Genomic DNA, 21,765 nt, shown 5'->3' on the forward strand with positions numbered 1-21,765 from the left:
CTGCTGCCTACGTTCGTAGTGTGTACGCTGCTCAAGAAACAGCGCCGGACTGGATGCCTTTATTGGACGCGTGCACATGCTTGCCTGACTTTTGAATATATACCTGTAGCGCCTTGTTTCTTGTGTTGCTGAAGATGCTGCTCCCATGTAATAAAGAAAAAAAAAAGCCTCCGTGGCGTAATGGTTTCAATGCAGGTTTCAATATCGTGCTTCTGTACTTGACGTCGTGTGTTGATGGGGCTTCACACCCTCCCCCCCCCCCCCCCCCCCGGAATTTTTCCGTGCTGGCATGCACCGCCGACTAAAACAACCAACGGCACGGGGAATCATTCTGGATTTTGTCTACAATGTTTTTTTCACGCTCGAAAAGACATTTCGGCACGAACATTGCGAACTGGGGCTCGATTTCGTGGCAACTGCCTTGCACCTGGAGTCGCATAACGCAAGGAGCCCCATCCGAGCACAAACTTTCAACAGCTTTTCGATAGCGAGCGGGCGCATTGTGGCACCTCGCAGCGGCCGCCGAATCCTCAGAGCGCATGGATTTCAATTCCGAAACTTTATGGGTATAAAGTTCTCATAATCTTTTGACGCGAATGGTGCACTGACATTTGCAAAGGCGTGCTTTAGATTTTCAATTCTGGAACTTTATGGGTTTAATGTTCTTATTAACTTGGGCCAACATGCGCGCAATGGAGCCCTCTTGTCCTAGCCGTTCCAGAAATAGAAGCATGCGTTCGCAATCTTCCACAGAGACGAAAATACTAAATATCACCGTGACTGTCAGCTGGCAGCTGATAATTTTCTCCAAAAATTTTCAGGAAGCGCGCCCAATGTGATCGATCAGCTGAACCAGGGCAGGAAAAGTAAAATAAGAGAGAACAGAAGAAAGTTAACGGCCCATTATTGAGGCAGTTCTTTTTTGCGGGCGACAAGGTCTGGCTCTCAGTGGCTATAGGGACAGTGGATTTAAACAAAGCCCCCGCTGAAAATACTGGTATTTTCAGAGCGCATCTTCGCATACAAGCTTATTGTGGACATACATATCCGAAGAGCCATTTGGAAAGTTGCCCCAGTAATGCCTCGTATTTAAGCCTGCAGATGTATACAAAACCAAATTATAGAAATTTGTAGTCAAGTTATCAAAGAAAGCCTAGATGCAAAAGTAAAGGCTGCAGGCTGCTCCACCATACTTGCTCGCGAAACGACACATATTGCTGGAATCGAACAGCTTACTGCCTGTGCAAGGTACCTAAACAAGGATGCCAACGTCATCGAAGGAGTGCTTTTAGGTTTTAGCACCGTAATAGATGCCCTCTCTCATTCCGACTGCAGGTTCTATGTAATTGTGTACAAACTGCTGCAGATTCTAGTCACCCTTCCAGTGACGACTGCCAGCGCAGAGAGAAAATTTTTAACATGAGAAGACTAAAAAACTACTTGCGCTCTAGAATGTCTGAGGAACGTACGGTTAGGCTGGCGCTTCTTACGCCCAGAGAGGTCGGCATCAACGTGTCCGAAGTCATTGACCGCTTCGCTAAACTTCCCCGCCTAGTGAAGTTTGTCCTTTAGCTAGAGAAGCAGCAAATATCAATGCAAGCAAAAAACTCTGCTCCTTCAGGTCCATAAACTCGTAATTATGAAAACGTATGACTGTTCATTAGCTTTTAAAACCGCAGAAATTTTCACCGTTTATTTTAACAGTTAGCATCATGATCAAAATTATCGTGTGAATACGAAAATTACGAGGACATCAATAACCAATTTTGACCGACCTTGCTCACTGAAAGCCCGGCCCACGCGGCGTTTCCCAATACACTCGGATATTGGGTAGTTCAACTTGCCGCATCATCTGTGGCTTTCGTTTGGCCTTTTCTTTCCTTTTTAGCTACCTGTTTTTACTTATTTTTTGAACCGAAGCAATACCCTTCTTTAATTTCGGGTGCAGAATATTTGTTGCTGCTCTGCAGGCAGTTAAAAAATTACACATTTTCGTACTGATTTCTGCATTATTCTTCTATTATTCTACCCATATGGTGCTGTCGAGACCGCCGCATGCCCCAAGTACATACCACGATTTCTGCGATCATAGTTTTGTTCTCGCCTGGATCGTCTGTCTTTCTATGCGTAAAGTTTACTATCCGTAACTGCGCAACATGTTTATTTGTTTTGTTTGACGCATTATATTTATATACAGTGACGTCTGCTTAAATACGTAGATTTATTGTTCACTTATACGTATATTTAAATATCTTATAGCGAGGTTTTATGTATATAAGCAGTGAACTTTGTTTCCAGCGACACTTTTGCTATCCTCTATCAAGTTGTATATTCGCATTTGAATATTCCATTCTATCTTCGCATTTCGAATGTATATTTTGCAGAACACCTGCTTTTTAGATGTACTCACTGTTGCGACTATAATCATCGTGTAATTACAATACACGACTGGTAACAGCTGCTCCAGCGCAATCTATTGCAAGGAAGGGCAGCGTCATTGAGGTTTTTCCCTGGGCGTTGCATATGTACTAAAATGTAAACAAGATTCCTGAATGACAAATATTCATCAAAACATTTGTCCTAACTTGTTCATTTCATGGCCTTTACGTTTTTCATATCAGCTGCATGCACTGCTTTGCTGGTTTCGAACTGATATAGTTCTAAAGTTGTGTAACATTTTCTTTACTTAATAAATAGACAGAAAAAACGCGCAAGCAATGATACCAGTTACTTTGTGCCATTATTTTTGGTCATTTACGAATATATTCTTTTATGAAAAAATAAGAACTTTACTTGACAGTAATGCGTTTGCAGCATCTAATATACAATGGCAATGGCAATGCAGTTATTATTCATGTAATTGATCCCTCGACAAATTCTATAAGGAGGAGGCCTTGCTGGAACGTGAGCCCCCCCCCCCCCCCCCCCCGAACAAAATTTCTGGCTACGCCACTGATATATGCGCTAGCCATCACTACCATGCTGGCTGAGCAAATTCGCGTCGGAGCTTCGTGCGCCCACAAGTAGGCGGCTGTAAGCGTACATAAGTTAGTGTATTCACCGAAATTAAAGCCTAGATGCCGGTACGAGTTTTTTTTTTTTCTGGGGGGGGGGGGGGGGGGGGGAGGGGGTGCGGAACGGAAGGACAAACGGAACGGAGCAGAAAATTACTCCGGGCACCAAGCCAAAGAACGCTACGCATTAAAAACGTTGAACTTACAGCGCATATGGGGTGTGTGTCAGACAAGGTTGAACCGAAATTTCTGAATGTGGCGCAGCGATACAGATGCGCTTACCGTGACTAGGGGGTTTCCCTCTCATCTGATTTCTAAGCGAGCGTCATGTACTAGACCATTACAACAAACTCTTTCAGGCTCTAGGTCTTCTACCATGGACACAAAATTGCTGCACACCATAAACAAACAAAAAAAAACTTGCGATTTCCTCTTTTGTTTTCCTTTTGTCGAAACATTCTGTCTTATACCGGGCGCTTTGCGGTACTAGCGGCTAGAAGTTGGAGTGGCGCCCACTCGTAAGTGACGTCAAGAGGATACCGCTCGCTTTGCTGCTGCGTGCGCTCGTTCGCACGTAGTATTGAGTGCGCCAGTCATAAATCCTGAAGAAAGTTACAGCGTTTTTCTGTTGACACGCCTAAACTTCAGTTTGCTTTTCGGAACCATGTGACTCGTGACAATTTGTGGCCTGGACATCGCTAGTTACGTATAGTTGAAGGAGTCTGCTGCTCTTGCAATGCGGAGATGTGCCATGTCTGTCCATACATATTGTCGGAATAGAGTGCTTGAGAATTAGGCGTGCAAAATTTTGTTTGATGTGGCGCTCAAAACATAAGCATTCCCATATTACTTATTTATGGCAAACACTGAACTTTATAAAGAGCAAGAATCTTGATAATTAGTGTCAACATCACAAACTCGTATGTAAGATGGATACTGCATGCGAAGCTTTAATCAAATTTCTTATTGCCTTGGTGAGTTTCTTTAGTCACTGAAATAATGCGTAAAAAGAATCGCTAGTCACACATTTCTATAAACGAATTTGCTCCCTTTGACGGTTCTCCATAACATTCAATCACAAAAAAAAACATTGTTCGTGGCTATTAACACGGCTGCGCGGCGTATACAATATATACTCCACAAATTTCTTAAAAGTAATCGCTTGAAAGAAACGTTTTGTGATTAAGATCAAAAGCCAAGCCGGTAAAGCGATGCCATGTTTCATTGTGGCCTGCAGCAGCCTTCATTCGATGACATGGCACACTCCTGCCGCCAGGAACCAAGTGATTGTCCGTACGCTAGCGAAATCTACTCGTAAGCTACAACTTCGAATTGAAACCATCAAACGGCCTTTTAAATACGCCTATTAGAGTGCCTACAATTTACTCGAGGCACTACAGCGCAGCCTATGCTGCCTCTAACAGTAAACTAAATTGTCTTGTGCAGCTAGGTATCTCGAGGTAGCGGGATCGAATCCCGGCCGCGGCGGACCGCACTTCGATGGAGGCGAAATGCAAAAACGCCCGTGTGCTTGCGTTGTAGTGCACGTTAAAGAACCCCAGGTGGTGAAAATTGTCCACTACCCCAGGTGGTGAGTCCTCCACTACGGCGTGCCTCATACTCAGAACTGGTTTTGGCACGTAAAACCCCAGAAAGAAGAAGAAGAAGAAGAACATACATGGTTCAAATGCAAAGTTAGAGCCCTTCGTCACTACATCAAATCAGTACGTGCAGCGTCGCGCCGAGCTTTTCTTTCTCGTTTGTTTATTTAAACATTTACTTTTACCCTTGACTCACGAATTATCTGTCGCCGTCGGGACGTCACACAGTCAATCACGGCTGTGCGGCCTCGTTCAAACATATTGCACATACAAAGTGCTTCATCTAAGACCACGTCCACAGCCTGGTCAAACTTGGAGAGTGGCGTTATCGCGACAATATTACTGAAACGACGCTCACTCACCGATTTCTGGCAGTGTAGCACGGTGTACGTCAATGTCGTGATTAACGTGGCTCTTCTAACGCATTGTTTTGTTCATTATCGGTAGTTTGGAGGCGCAGTCCAATTATAACAAACTCCTTGCAATATAGCGTACACATTGCGTGCAACAAAGGTGTTCGTTATATCCAGGCTCCACTGTATAGTGTATCAGCTTCACCTTGTTCAGCTCATTGCTCATTCCTCAGTGGCTCCAAATGAATTTAATTGTAGGGCATCTTTATTATAGCTAACGCTGAACAAAGCAAGCTAGCAGCGAGTATTGCTTCAAACAGTTTGCCACGTTTCTTTTCCCGGTTCAACCAGGACGAGTGTCATCGCCTCATTGAGCGCATATCGGAATCGAACGGCCGTCCGATCGCCATCGAAGAGCTGATTTTGCCCAGCGTTTCGAACAATGCCGTCGCGCCCGTCTTTGGAGAGAGTTACCCCTTCGACCACCCGAAACGCAAGTGGCTGGACGACACGCTGCGGAAGCTCGCTGTCGCCGTCAACACGACCCGCCGAATCACGCCCTTGGGCTTCCTCAAGGGCCCATTCCTGAACACACTTGCGTTTCCCGGAAGAAAGAACATCGAGAAGCACTTTCGAGCTTTGGGTGACTTTACGAGGTGCGTATGTGGGTTGCAAGCCATCTTTAAACGTTGCCGAAACTGCTCAGAAACGTTGGCGACTATGGTCTGTCTTATTAGAATGTGCAGCTTATCAAGATGAAAATGAAACTCACATGGACAAAATTTGTCTTATACCACTTTAGGGTACCGTGGGTTATTCTTCTGTGCAGCGTCAGCCTTTCAACTTATTGTTTGCTTATCTTCGGAACGTTCACTTGTTCGACAAGCTCTAGGAAATGCTTCAAACGCATTACAATAAGGGAAACGTTCCACCTTTTGGTTCCCTCCTTTTTTTTCTGTCCTCTTTACTTTTCTTTCACCCTCTCTCTCTTTCTATCTCTCCCTCTGAAAGCAATTTTCAATCTCTCATCCCTTTTCTCACGCAGAGTAACATGTAGAGCATGGCGGCACACACGCCGGCAGAAATCTCTGTGTTTCGATAAAGGGTTTTGTGTTTCACTCACTCGAATGCATCAACACGACACTCCAATACATTATTATGTATTGTCTGGAAGAGATATATCTTATTTCTATTAAAGAATGACGTAGGTGGAAGCCCCCAGGCCAGAACCTCGCTGGGGCAGTTTTTCAGGCCAGAGCTGGTGAAACGATGGAATAGAGTGATGAAGAGGTAAGGTAAAATAATGTGGAGGAACAGGCGAGGGGAACCACTGTCATATAGGATGAGCTGGTAGTTGGGTTAGACCCCCCAATGACAGACAGGTGGAGGTTCATCGGCGAAAGTGCGGAAGTGTAGGCGGTTTGAAGAGTGTCAAAAGCTCAGCTAAGCCTTAGAACGTCATGGCACGCGGGAGAAAAAGAGATAAAAAGAGGTGCATTTATTGGATTCCACCCCCTGTCCGAGGCCTCTGAGTATTGGGGACGTTGTAAAGGACAACTGGAGAAGGCACTGAGGGTACAAGGTTGATGGCATCGTCTCTTCACTGGGGTGGATCCAATTCTTTTTGTAAAGTCGGTTGGGGCAGGGGGGTCTATCCCGCCTCAGGAAGCTGGATAGTCCTACACTGAAGGGTGTAAAGTATGAAGTGTACGCAGTTGGTTCCGAGATGTGGGCAACCTGGCGTAATGTTTCACAGGCGAAATGATTACCCTGTTATTTCCCTTCAAGGAAAGCAAAGCAGACGACGGTACTCTCAGAGAGATAGACACGAGATCTGCGCCCATGTGGCATCTTTTTCTTTTTTTTCTTTTTTTTTTGTGCGTTCTTCAATAACTGCACATCGATGGAAAGTGTCGTGCTCTTGTGTCCTTTTTGTTTCCGTTCCTTGAGCTCTTTTACCAAATATGTTCAGGCAACAACTAAACCGTGGCTAAAAACCATTTTCATGTACATCCTTTCATTATGTTATTAGATCCTCGGATTGCACGGCACTTAATAACTACTAAGAGTGCCGCTATCTCCAATGAATAGATGTACCATCTGTTCCAAAAACGTACAACCCAGGGCAGCTCTTGTCGCTTTGTAATCGGTCTAATGTGGCCGCTAACAGCCTTTCTTGGCACATTATCAACTTGCTCGGCGGGCCTTTCCGCTACCACATCCTAAACTCACCAGACCACAATCGTCGGCCTTTCGCATGCACCAAACGGGGTCGTTCCCCTCCAGGGGCCGATTCAGTCACTTCGCGCCTAATGTAGAACCCCACTGTCCAGACTGTGGGGAGGCATACTGCTCTTTATCTCATATTATCTGGCAATGCCCTGCGTTACGCAGCTTATCGCTTACAACTCTAACGGACTGGGATGCAGCCCTTAAGAGCGGCGACCTCTCAGAGCAACTACGGGCTGTCCAGAGGGCCTGCGACAGGGCGGAGGACCACGATCTTCCGACCCCGACGTGGGTGCGGCCCGCAACGGCTACGGGGACTCTCTGAAAAGGGAGGTACCCTAAAGCGGTTCCTCGGGACCACCAATAAAGTTCTTTGTCTGTCTGTCAGCCTTTATGGTACAATATACATATGCTCAGATGCAGCCGCAGACCTCTAAATTCAATAGACAAGCTGCAGAGCGTGACGTCACGAAGATGTGACGGTATCGCCGCCGCATCCGTGCAGGTAAGAAAAAAAAGAAAGTCACTGTAATTTATTTGTCTGAGCTTTCTCCGAAGGCAAGATTAATATGCCTGGCCGAGTTCTCAATAGTTCCTCGGCAAATATTATTGCTCAAAACGACGAGCAATGAAGAAGCATAGTCGTGTCAACGCATATACTAGTCATCGAATCATTTTGCCTATGATGGCTGTTTGTTTAGAAGCGCGCAGCTTGCCTATACAAGCACGTCAATGCTGGCCGCCGTAGCTTCGACACAAGACCGTAACTGAAATTCGATCATCAGCAAACTACACCTATCCCTCCCTCCTCCCCCCGCTCCCTCTTTCTTTTCTTTTTTGTTGTCGTTGTCTCTTTTTTAACAGACCTACACGATAGCTCACGCTTAGCAGGTAGCGTCATAAGCAAAACGTTACTCGCAGTCATGCCTTGTTGTGCCGATGTATTTATTTCTGAAATAAAGAAAAGACAGTAACTGTTCCGTTTTTCTTCCCTTAGAAATGAGATCTATGCTCGGAAACACTCCATTAATAAACCATCGTCCAAGACGCTTATCGACGCATACCTGGCAAAGATGGAAGAACGGAAAAGCGATCCGGAATCTAAGTTCAGTGGTGAGTGGCGATGATCATTTAAGTGTACCCATGTCTGCGTTATCGACTCCTCCTTTATTTATTTATTTTTTTCATGCTTGCGTGCGACTCGATCACCAAGCGACACACAAAATGTACGACTTAATGTCGCACACGAAACCGGCCACCCAGTGCAGTTTTCTTCTTTAGTCCGGCAACACTATTCTGATGACTAGACCTCATGACAAGAACATTCTCCTAATACACTCACCTATATTGTGTATGTTTTTATCGTAGAATTCAAATTCTTCTCACATCAACATTTCGGAATGCAAAGGCACTTGCTAACAGTTATAAATGAAGTCAACTGCGTTGAGAAATACGAAGATTCTTGCAACAGCTACACTCTTTAACAAACCCAGAAGCAATTACTAACGTAAGTTGGTAACTGTCAATCATGCACGTATATCTGGGGCCCGTGTTAGCAAAAAAACTGTTGCGCTACCGTTGCTCGCAAGAGCATTTGTCGGCCAATCCTGATTCTGCACATATTATTAGCGAAGGCGATCAGCCAATGGTAAGGAGCACTCAAGAACGAAAATGTTTGGGAATTCGGGCCTCTAGGTTATCAGTAATGTTCAGACAATAACGGTAAGATAAGGTTAGTTGAAAAAACTAGGTTGGCAAGCTCGTTGCACGAACACGGAGCGGCTTCGCTAAAACTCGTAGCAAGTGCAATGCGCATATACTGCGCAATTCTTCATCAAAATATAACCGAACCACGCCTGAGCGCACAAAATACGATGTAAAGGGTCGACCACATCTAAGGTGAACACCTCATTAGTATTCACGCCGGTAAAACTACCGCGTTTATTTTACTTCACGAGTGAAATGTTCGTTATACGATGTGTAATCATAGTGTCAATAAACACAATAACGATTTTTTCGAATTATGTACTGAACATCAGCTTCCATAATGTCTTGAATACTAATGAGGCGTTCACCTTAGATGTGGTCGACCCTGTACGTCATCGCAATACATCATCGTGGGTCACCACAGCAACCATCGAAACAGTGATTGGGATAGTCTGTCCATTGTATTGTATTTAGTCTGCACATTGTATTTGTCGGACGAATTATGCACATTTCTTGTGTTCACGAAAACGGCACAGAGCTTTTTAACTCCCCATAAATAACGAAATAGTACGTTAAAACAAAGCGCCCTAAAATTACCATTTTACGGAATAAGCGACCGTAGTCGTACCGGTTAGCTGCATTTAGGAACTGAACATCCAAATTGATTATGGGTATCTTGTGCTTTCCTGGAGGTTATTGTAAAGTTAGTTGGATAGAAAGAGGTATGAAACAAAGAAGTTTCTACACTTTCATTACCCTTTTTTTTTCTTTACTAGGGTATGCGCTTCGATACCGTTCCAGCTCTTTTATTTCCTAGCACGCAAAAACTAGCTTACCTTGGTTAGTTCTAGTGGGGTATGCGTCCTCTGCATATGTTTTAGGAGTATCGCTGTGTACTTATTTTGTTCGCCTTTTACAGCGAAGCTGTTAAGGGCTAGGTTCCAGGACATCGCGTCCGCGTGTAGAAAAAAAGCTATCATCATCAGCATTTCGGCTACATGTGCGTCGCAGTTTGGCTCCATGTGCCTGGCGGTTTCCCGCCAGTTGTGCCTCAGCACAGGTTTCAAAACGGATGACTAACATGACTGATAAGTCATGACATCAATAACATCACACGCTCGTCAGTTACGTCACGATTAACGATATTAAAATCACGTGTGGCGCGTGCCCGCATTCGATATGCTGGTATATATGCCAGGGATATGCGGGTATGAGCCTGGTACAAGTACGAAAGAAAGAAGGAAGGAAGGAAAGAAAGAAAGAAAAAATTAGTAGTCCTATCTATCCCCACACCATCATTGGATTTCGCCCTCACCTTTCTACTCAAGACGCTATGTTGCAGCTCAAACATAAAGTACTAAACGACCGTTCCCGTAACACGAAAGCCATCCTCGGACTCGACCTCACTCAAGCCTTTGACAGCATTTCCCATGAAGCTATCCTTGACCAGGTCACCCACCTCCACCTGGGAGAACGATCCTACAATTACATCCGTGACTTCCTCTGCAATCGCACAGCCACCCTCTCGGCCGGGGATTTACGATCAGACCAGCTTCCCCTTGGCAGCAAAGGCTCAGTTATCTCTCCCATGCTTTTTAACTTAGTCATAATTGGCCTTGCCCAGCAACTACAACGAGTCGACAATATCAACCATACCATCTACGCCGATGACATTACCATCTGGGCGTACCGAGGCAGCGATGGTCAAGTGGAGTCAGCCCTACAAACGGCGATTGACACGGTTGAAGCCTATCTCCAAGGGACCGGACTGCGCTGTTCGCCGGCTAAATCAGAGCTTCTTCTCTACAAGCCCATTCAGCGGGGACGCCCTCCAAAACACCAATCTGAGCACCGACCCTGTGACTCTTATCACCTTACGCCTTCAAGATGGCAGTCCTATACCACACGTCCCTAGTATCCGGGTCCTCGGTCTCACCATCTGTATACCAACGGCTCCAATGCCTTGGCTCTCAACAAGATCTGCGCCCAAACTCAAAACACCCTACGGCTTCTTAAACGCATCTCCAACCGACGAGGAGGACTCAAAGAAGAAAGCCTTCTCCGCCTCGTGCAGTCCTTTGTCATATGCCACATCACCTACGTTGCTGCGTACCTCAACTGGTACCGGGCTGAACAAAACAAGCTCGACACCCTCATACGAGGAGTCTACAAGCAAGCACTTGGCCTCCCGTATTACACCAGTACTGAACTCTTCAACCAACTAGGAGTTCACAACACCCTTGCCGAACTCATTGAAGCACAACAACGCTCTCAGCTTGAACGGCTCACTCTTACTGAAACGGGACGCTTTATTCTATCTACGCTTGGCTTTACTTACCATCAGCAGCAGGGCCCCAAACAATCGATCCCGACTGACATCCGTAGCTGGATCCCTACAGACCCTATTCCTAGAAATATGCACCCTGAATATAACAGGGCCCGGCGCCAAGCTCGGGCCGGAGCAATCATAAAAGTCTTTGCTCGTGTACCTGGCGTTACATTTGTTGATGCAGCCCAATATTCCCATGGCACACGATTTGTGGCCGTCGCTACACGCGATGGAGTCCTACACCACGCCTCCAGCGTCATTACCCCCACTGCCGAAACGGCTGAAGAAGTGGCCATCGCCCTGGCCACTCTAGATCCCGCCTGTCACACCATCGTGTGTGACTCTCGCTCAGCCGTCACTAACTTCAGCAAAGGCCGTATTTCTCCTCAAGCTCTTCGTATCCTCCGCCAGGCACCACACTCTAAAGAAAGCATGATCTCCCTGACATGGATCCCGGCCCACGCGGGCACTGTCCACCCACACCTCCCCAACCTTAACGAGGTAACCCACTCCATTGCGCGAGGACTCCATTGCGCGAGGACGCCGGAGACAATGGAGACGAGTTGGACACCAGGGACAGTCTGACTACTTACAACGATCTCGTTAAGGCATTTTACCTTAGTCGCCGAACCTTCCCCCCACCTCACCCCAAGTTCAGCCGGGCGCAGGCTACCACCCTGCGTCTGCTACAAACAAATACGTACCCTTCACCCGCCCGCCTCCACCTTATATTCCCTGAAGTTTACAATACCCCCAACTGCCGGTGCTGTGGCACTCACCCGGCTACGCTTCCGCATATGCTGTGGGAGTGCCCAGCACAGTACACACAAATTAACACCACGACCCTCTCGTCGAGGTTGCGTGAGGCTCTGCGGAGCTCCGCCCTCGACGACCAAACCTGGGCGACCCAGCACGCCCGTGAGGCGGCGGCGAGGCAAGCCCTCGACGTCCCCTCATCGGAGGCTTAGGCCCGGCCATCTTAAAGTACTGGTTCCGAAATAAATGTTTATTCCTCCTCCTCCTCCTTCCCCTGTCGAGGAAATGGGGGTAAGCGAAGCTTGTCTAGAGCTTTTTGGGTGTTCCTCCGAACGAATTGCACTGACGAGTACACGTTGTGCTCGAACTATAGCCGGTCACACGCACTGCTGCTGGCTTCGAAGTTCCGGTTGACAAACTCGCATTGAAACCTGGCCGTCGCACCGCGGAAGTTGGCGCAAGCGTTGCCGAGGCGTGCACCATCGTTGTCGGGTTCCTGGAGCGCTAGACGACGCTGATGTTAGGCCTCAACATCGCGCTCCCTCAACTCGGGGTCCACGGCTCTTCGCATACGTTTCGCCTGTGCTTCGGAAGCCCTCACGCCAGAATCGGCACGTCGACGACGAGCCCTTTCCCGAACGCGTTCATTCTGAATATATTTTCATGGAATTTCTTCAAAATTAATCCTGTCCGTTACGTAAGACAACAAATGGCTCATACCCCCTTAAGCAATGGCTCATACCCCCGTAAACGCGTCCTCCCCATTACGACGACAGAAGTGAAATTCTACGCTGGAATGATTAGCGGCAACGCAGCCAGCTGTGGAAGCAGACGACGACGACAAACGTGGGAGCAGTGGCACGAGCGCGTGCCGACCACCTGTGCAGCTCTGAGAGCAGCTGGTTTATTTAGCGTTACATCGCCAGCGCAGGCTAGTGAAATTCTACGCTGGAATGATTAGCGGCAACGCAGCCAGCTGTGGAAGCAGACGACGACGACAAACGTGGGAGCAGTGGCACGAGCGCGTGCCGACATCCTGTGCAGCTCTGAGAGCAGCTGGTTTATTTAGCGTTACATCGCCAGCGCAGGCTAGCGTATACAAGCTTCGCTTGGAAAAGAAAGAAGGAAGGTAAGAAATAAATCATGTGTGGCTCATACCCGCGTTGGATATGTGGGTATGAGCCGCCGAGACCAGCAGCGGGAGAGATCTCACAGGATCCTGACGCTGTCATGTAGTGTGCCGCGGCTATGAACGCTGTGGCTCATACGCTAGTCTATGACGATGGGGCGGACTTGGCGCAGCAAACGCACTACTTGGCCATCGCGCCTGGTGAAAACAAGACGCCAGTGTCCTTGCTCTTTGACGAACATGCCGAAGACGCTCAATATAGTCAACAATGATAATATATAAATTCACTACATCAATTTTCACTATAGTGAAAATTATAGTGTTACAGTGCTAAACTATCGTGCTGTATACAGCAGACCCACCATAGTCACAGCTTCGCTGGCTTCCATCTTCACAGTAGTGGATGGGCTCTGAATTTTTTTTTCAGTTTCTACATTATATTAACACGAAAGTGTTTTATGCCGGGGTCCACCAAGACTTCACTGACGTATTTCCGTCACGGAAATACGTCATAGAACATAATACAAAGAAAGAAACCAGAAGAAAAAGTTCCACAAACATGCAAAATTTGGAAATCGAACCCACGACCTCTCGGTCCGCGACGATAGATCGCCGAGCGTTTAACCCATTGCGCCACAAACGCATTTGCAGAGAGCTACACAGACGCGCCTTATATATCTAACACTCCTCCGTGTACCCGCGCTCTTGCTCGGGGCGGTGCCGCCGCCTACGAGCAGAAAAGAGAAGTACTGCATTATGACACTAACGCGCACCGACAGTGAACACTTCGGTGGTCTCAGCACTACGACGCCTCGATGCCAGCATTCGAAGGGACGCTGGCATCAAGAAGCACTACCAACGCCACCTAGGTGGCGTTCACCGTACTCAGCACAGTGGAGGCGTCTGTGGCGTCTGTAGTTTTGTTGCTTCATGTTTCATCCCGACCAGACGGGCTTCCGTCGAACCCTCGATTTCATCAGCACAGCGGAGCGTGGCCTCCGCAATTAGCTCTGAAAATGTTTCTGAAGTTGATCGCGGAGGCTGCAATTACGACGCGCTGTACGCGCTGATTTGACTCGGTGACGATTCAGTTACGTGCTTTGTCTTGCGCGTTGTATTAGTGTGTCAGTTACGTGCTTCGTCTTTCGCGTTGTGCTAGCGTGTGCAGCGTAGTGCAGCTTCCCTATGCACGACGGTTGCTCATGGTCATCGACGTTGGTAGTCGTGATGGAGGAGACGTGCCACCAGGCGTCAGCGTGGGTGCATCAACGCCTAAGGGCGCTTTAGCCACAAAACACCAATAGACATTATATATCAATGTGCAATAAACATTACACTACTTCTGTGAAGACACGTTTCACTTTCGTGTTCTATACCGATTCCTATATAAGAGGGATCAACCACATTTTTTGTGTGTGTGTGTGTGTGTGTGTGTGTGTGTGTGTGTGTGTGTGTGTGTGTGTGTGTGTGTGTGTGTGTGTGTGTGCGTGTGTGCGTGTGTGCGTGTGCGTGTGCGTGTGCGTGTGTGTGTGTGTGTGTGTGTGTGTGTGTGTGTGTGTGTGTGTGTGTGTGTGTGTGTGTGTGTGTGTGTGTGTGTGTGTGTGTGTGTGTGTGTGTGTGTGTTTAATAGACTCGATAACCAGAAAGCATACTAAAATTTGCAGTGTTCGTTCAGCACAATAATTGTAGGTTGGGAATCCTTACTCGTACAGTATCCTCACTGTATAGCGTTCATCCACTTACACTGTGCTTTAGTTTACGCCGCTCCTCCTTAACCTAGATCGATGTATTCTAACCCTTTGTGCCCTTGTACATTCGGTTTCGTGCAGTGGAGAACCTGATGAGCACCGCGATCGGCTTCTTCCAGGCCGGATCGGCGGGTGTCCCAACGTACATGCATTGGCACATGATCAATTTCGCTCTGCGAGCCGACACGCTACAGGCGCAGGTGCAGGCCGAGATCGATCACGTGGTCGGCTCGCTCAGGCGTCCCACGTGGGAAGATAGGCACAAGATGCCCCTCACCATGGCCGTCATATGGGAGATGCTGCGTTGGAAGAGCATCACGCCGCTCAGCGCACCAAGGAGGTATACAAAGCGAGTGCGCCTTGCTTACATAGGTATATGCTGAATTCGAATGGAAGATTCGGAGCTCGTCCGGGTCAAAACGCTCTGCTCATTTTGGAGCAAATATGTCCCAATGGTAGATCAAGAGCGAATCTTGATCTGAGACTGCCCGGCCGAGCAGCCCAGAGCGCTCCGCCGAAATCGACGGATTCGACCGTGAGTCTGCGTGATAGTTCCTTGAGCGGCTCTTGACTGAAATCGTCCCTGTAGCATAGAGTAATATGCCTGTAGCAGAAGATACCACACAGCACACGAGCGCTTCTTCGTTTTGCTGCAGCGATGGACAATGATTCAGGTCATTGTATTTCTATACTAAAGTCGCGACTCGCGAAGAAGCCTAGTTAGTGTAAACATTTAAGCGCGCAGTGTTGTAAGGCAAGCTCTGTGCGTGTTATAGGTTTTGATGCCGCGCGTTTAAGAACTACATGGTAACAAAATGGCGAGTCGGGCGAATTGGTAAGAATGCATGACTGAAAAAGAACTGAAAGGAAAACAAAGATGTGAGAACGCAAGTAGGCCATCCGAGCGCAGCCGGCTCGACTACACCATTATTGGCCGGGGAGGAGAGAGAGAGAAATTTATTTACAGAAAGGTAGAGAGGTCAGAGGATTATATGTAACAGTTTAGATATTGCAGATATTGTTGCTGTGCATTCGACCCACGGAGAGTAACGTTTCGGTTAAGCGACAAGGCAACATGGTTTTCGCAGTCGTTGAAGGGTACAGCCAGAATGCGTAGAGCGTTGAAACGCCTACCTTAGGATTTGTGATAAAATTCTGTTAGAGTTTGACAACACAATACGGCTAACGTTTCAAATTTTTACAATGGAAGAGGCCTTTTTCAAGCTTTTCGTTACCATTCTCTTTTTTGTGCGTGTGTGTGTGCGTAGAAAAATGAAAAGGCAGGCTTCTTCGGGGAAGGCTTTTCGGAAACCCCATATGCACAGGCAAAAGTAATGAAAAAAAAATTATGCATTTCTATTGTAGTTGTTGTTTAAGTAAGCTTTGTGTCTAACTGTTCGCTTATTAGTAGCAATTTCTTGCACAGGGCCGAAGTGGATTTCACCTGCGACGGCTTTTTCTATCCTGCTGGAATCACGGTGATGGCAAATTACTGGGCCGTTCAAAACGATCCCAGCGTGTATCCTAACCCGGAGAAATTCGACCCGAGTCGCTTTATGAACGACGACGGTTCAGCGACTTGTGAGCTGCCTAAGCGCCTTCTTTCATTTTCGTTGGGTACGTATCACTTGAGCGCGGAAATTACGTACGTTTCACAGGGACAGAAATATGACGACGGATTGACGACGGCTGCCGTCAGCGTACACAGAATCGGCAGCACAATATGATCTGGGTTTCGTAATTGCCGGAGTTCGTTTGACACATTCTGGCAGTCGTTGGGCAGTCGGCGCTAGCCTGCTTTGTTACTATTGAGGCCTCTACACCCTCTGCGTTTTCTGCAGTGACAAGAACAACCGGTTAACTGCATCTTCAACATGAGGCCTCAAGCACGCTCCGAATGTGTTCGCAGTGGGCTACAGATGTCCTTTTTCTTTCGTACATGTTACTTTGCTGCTCCATCGATTTTCACAATCTATATAGCAACGTCAGCACTATATACCGAGCAGTACCTTATATGTGGCCGTTGCAAAGGTCCATAAATTCTAAAGATTTCGTAAGTGCGATAACCTTAGCTTTTACCAAACTCGAGAACACAGAAAGGAGCGCGCAACGACCAATTGAACAAAGGATGGTGGGTGCAACGTTAAAGAGAGAGTTAACGCATTACAGACTTGACAACGAACCAGGTGTTGTTGATATTGTAGGTGGGATTAAGACAAAAACGTTGAGCTGGGCTGGCCGTATGATGCATCCGGTCTATTATAGCAATGAGTGCGAAGGAAAGGGAAACGCAGTAGATGACGGCAGGGGATTAAGTATAGCAAGATAATATTCGGAAATTTGCAGGCGCCGGGATAATCCCACTGACGCACGACAGCGGTAATGGAGACCACTGCAGGGGCATTTTCCCTGCAGAGAAGATGAAAGGTGATGATGGTGATATTTTAAAATGATAAAGCACGTTAACAGCAGTTCCACGTTGTTTCTATGTACTATACATCAGGCTAAATCAGCAGTTGCATGTCATTCTCTCATCGTTGCATCTATTAGCTGCGAAATCTTGCTTTCTTTAGACGTTGCAACTTCGCAGTCCCTGACTGGTGTAAACAAGAAGTATATGAGCCTTAGATAAGTGAATTACCTTAGTGCTTATTCTCAGACTTCCTTTTTGACGGGCACGGCTCCCTTACTACATTCCCACTAACAAATCGCTACGTCTTTCTGGTGCCCTTCTATAAACCTTGCTACCAACAGTTATAACGCCGACATTATAATCGACCTCGTAACATATTACTCGTATTTTTTAGAATAATAATGAAAAAATACGCTACAAGCTCTTAACAATTGCTTATCTTGGATATGCCCACATCATCATCATCATCATCAGCCTGTATTTATGTCCACTGCAGGACGAAGGCCTCTTCCTGTGATCTCCAATTACCCCTGTCATGCGCTAGCCCGACTCCAACTTGCGCCACCCAAATTTCCTAACTTCACCTCACCTAGTTATCTGCCGTCCTCGACTGCGCTTCCCTTCTCTTGGTATCCATTCCGTAACTCTAATGGTCCACCGGTTATCAATCCTACGCATTACATGGCCTGCCCAGCTCCATTTCTTCCGCTCATTGTCAACTAGAATATCGGCTATCCCCACATAACCTACGCTAAAGGCAAATTCACATTTCCGACGGGGTTATGGTCCTTTTCGCGTTTTTGCTGACACGCTGTCGGCATTGTAAGTTCTGTCTATGCTTTCATTACCGGCTTTTATAAAATAAATACGGTTGTTTGTGTCACTGCTGCTGTTTTTATTTCATGCAGTGTACGAGATTGATAGCCTACCAATCTCTTTATCTTTTTTTTTAATGTTCTTCACCTTCCAGGAAAGCGCAAGTGTCCCGCGGAGACGCAAGCCATCATGGTGATATTCCTGTACATCGCTTACATACTGCAGCGCTTCCGAGTGCTGCCCGAAGAAGGAGTCACTATTGACCTGGGTGATGCAAACAATCGCCTTCCCACCAAGACTAAATACCGGCTCCGATTTATTCCCAGGAGACAGTAACTCACCGTGACATAAAAAAAAAGAACTACAGCTTTATCAATCCGGCACTCCTGAATTGTTGTGCAGCACCGTTCCACGTTGCCAGCAAACTTACCAGGCCCTTTTAGAAGCAGCCGCGTGCGTGTACTCATATGAAACCAGCGCGTGTAACTTGTACGTGCTTTCCTTTCCCTTCCTTCCACTTTGCGGGTGCAGGCTGCCACTGCCTCGCCGAGTATTCAGCAACTTGGGCCACTGAGCATGTGCCCGAACAGACAACTTGGGACCCTGGATATGTGAACATCCTCGCCCAATCCTCAAGAATGCGTATGCAGCACCTGGGTAGACACGCCCCAATAAACATCCAGACCAAGAGGCAATAAGTGAAGAAGTCGGCAAAAGAAGGAGCCGAATGTGGAAACGCAAGCTAATTGAACGAAATGGAACAAGAGGAATCAACATCAACATCCAGAGTGTGCATTGAGCGAGGAGCGCTAAACGACATGGAAGTGATGAAGAAGCACAAGTGAACGAAGACAGTTCAGTAAACATCAAAGAAAGCTTCGCTTATCGCTGATTGTCCACATATGCGTAGGATCCATTCATTTGTTTCTTTGTTCGTTCCTTTTTTTCTTTTATTCCTTAGCTTTGTATCCTCTGTATCCCCTGTATAATTCTGGGGCCGAATTCACAAAGCTTTTCGTTCGCAAGTGCTGCTTGCCATTGGCCACCCGCCTTCGCTAATGATATGTCCAACGCCACGATTGGCTGACACCTGCTTATTCCGCCACAGTTTTAGCGTAAGAACGTTTTTGTGAATCCAACCCCTGTGTCCTAAAGCGAAAAAATAGCAGTCATTGCCACTCTGGGGTCATTAGGCCTCGATTTTATATTTTAACATGGGTATTAATTGGGCGAGGGTACTGAACAAGGGTACTGGGCGCATGACCAGAGCTGACTCCTCCTTGTCCAGCTGGCACCCAGTTGCTATGTTCTTCTCGAAAGCTTTCTAGAAAGAGGACAACTTTCGTCCGCAAGGTCCGGAGCATTCTAGCACCGGGAGTAGTACTGGCACGACACACTCTACCCAGCGTTCAACAACACTAGTGCTCCTATTCGTTTAGTTATTTATGACAAAGGCTGCATACTGCTCCATTGCCGCGCTATGCTTAATGTTCAGATATGCTTCGTACAAAACTACGGTGTCTGTTTCCATTCAACTTTGCGTAGCAAGCATTTCGTGCCTGTGTTGACGAAGTTCCTTAGTAAGGTAGAAGAAAAAAAAAGTTACCATGTCTAAATGTACTATGGGCAGTGCTCTAGTACATTAACGTGATAACAGTAAAGTTTCACATCGTCAGCAGATGATTATGATGATGTTAGCTAATGGCGGGCCCTTTGAATAAGCAGTGAGGACCAATAATAACCTAGCTGCATGAGCTGAATATGTGTTAATATACATATAGTAATCTTGCATGATATCTACGTCTGCTTTATCTTGTTAAGTTAGCCATGCCTCTAACGATCCTGTTCCCAACCCTTCCATGACATTTCTTATTACCATTATTCCTATTAACTCTTGCTGAACTCCATAGCTGGCCAACTTCTAGAAGAAGGACGTTCTCATCAGCTTCAGCAACTATTGAAGTTCCTCCTGGAGTTTTGTATTGTCGTAAGTTCGTAGTGTGGAACAAGGTCAGGGGCAATCTGATGCCGAGCCCAACTGTTTTATGAAACTGCGCTGTTTGTCTTACTGAACTTCGTGATTACAAATGTGATAAGCCGATGAAAAGGAATTCACCTATTGGAGTGGGTAAACAGCTGAAAGGGGAGCTTTTCAGGTGTCCACAAATGCCGAAGAACATGGACGATAGGAAACAAAGGAATCCATGGAAGAACATTCAAATGGTGGTTAGCACCGGAGAGAGTATGTACGGTTTCTATCATTCCCATAACGGTTCCCCATATAACCTCTATAACCATAAAGGTTATCGCCGTAACAATGCTGAAGACCATCATCATTAGTGACCAGCACTACGAGAGCAAGCTTGGGGTTCCTATTGTTATTCAGTTATATGTCAATACATTTATTTTCGTAATCCCTGCCACACTGCATTGTGTACTTCTCGCTGAAATGATAATGTTACTGCATTATGTGTTTACGAATGTTGTTATATTCCTGTACGTATATGGCTGGCAGTCGTATATCATGTGTCGGCTTCGCTAATAGGTCTTACCAACGTTCAAAATGGCTCTCTTGGAACTCAACTAAATCTGATTAGAAAGCTCACCACGGGTCCTATTTTCAAATTACGAGTACATTGTAACGTTCGCGTATAATTCGTTTCGAAATGAATGACATCGCCGAATATCCACCATTTTACCTTTTGTATGGTTGCTAACCCACGTTGCCCATTGGCACCGTCCTGCCTTCCGCGCCGTGTATAGTGCTACTGAACACGGTCATGACGTCATCGATCGGGCTCACATGGCTCACCAGATCGCCCGATATCGTCTCTCCACGCAGCAGGATTTGCAAAAAGTCCGTTGTGACCACCCGCATCGAAACGTTGAGTTCTTTTCAGGCTCTTGGGTACTTCTTTGGTCACCATGTCGCCGTGTCGGCCTGTCCCAGAAACTTCTGTCGCACTACATAGGAGCCTACAAAATCTTGCGCTAAGTTGAAAGCGTTAATAAGTTCAATCTCACCAAGTTTTCGCCGAGACGGCGATTCGGCTTTCGGGGGTTCTGTTACCGGTTGATGAAGGAAGAAGACAAGGCCCTTGGGGTACGGCCTGGTGTGCGTACGTTTTGGTGAGCCATCTTAACTTTGTCTGTACGTTGCCTCTAAGTACACCGTATATATTTTCTGCATCCCCGTAATAATACTGAATATTTATTTAGCCATTCTTGTACAATTCCGTTCCTCTCTTTTGTCATTGCTTTCCAACCGTGTACTTGTTTTTACTACTTACTTATAGGATATTTTACCATATACCAGATCTCATCCCAATCATTGTTTAAATTCATTTTGTTTGGTGTTCTGAATAAAACTATCTATAAAAAGCCAATTTTCTCCTTGTTTTCATATTTCCGTTATTTGTAATCTGCAGGTGATTTTGTCAATACTTACCATGTTCTTTGCTATTTGAATGATTTGATATTGTACTTAGCGTAAAATTTGTAAAAAAAATCTGTTTATTAAGTTGAATAAATACGTTGGTATTGTCTGTGCTTTGACACATTGTTAACAAACTGTCACTTAAGATTTGAGAAAGTCGCATTTTTCACTAATAACGCTTTGCACTGATCCCCCTCAAAACTTTTGCCGCACTCTAGCCGTACTTAACAGCAT

At 46.4% G+C, this 21,765-nt stretch overlaps 1 protein-coding gene across 2 annotated transcripts in view; it reads left to right on the forward strand.

Moving 5' to 3' along the window:
• Positions 1-21,481, forward strand: part of LOC119461547 (cytochrome P450 2F3-like) — a 45,330-nt gene extending 23,849 nt beyond the window's left edge. The window contains exons 5-9 of one of the 2 annotated variants that reach the window (XM_037722889.2): positions 5,320-5,624; positions 8,195-8,310; positions 14,948-15,206; positions 16,293-16,483; positions 18,250-21,481. In XM_037722889.2, coding sequence (XP_037578817.1) covers positions 5,320-5,624; positions 8,195-8,310; positions 14,948-15,206; positions 16,293-16,483; positions 18,250-18,431 — 1,053 coding nt within the window. In that variant the 3' untranslated portion in view covers positions 18,432-21,481. The remainder of the gene's footprint in view (positions 1-5,319; positions 5,625-8,194; positions 8,311-14,947; positions 15,207-16,292; positions 16,484-18,249) is intronic. The other variant, XM_049673201.1, reaches the window with a different exon arrangement.
• The last annotated feature ends 284 nt before the right edge of the window (positions 21,482-21,765 follow it).

This window comes from Dermacentor silvarum, chromosome 8 (genome assembly GCF_013339745.2).
Source record: "Dermacentor silvarum isolate Dsil-2018 chromosome 8, BIME_Dsil_1.4, whole genome shotgun sequence".
Lineage (NCBI taxonomy): Eukaryota > Metazoa > Arthropoda > Arachnida > Ixodida > Ixodidae > Dermacentor > Dermacentor silvarum.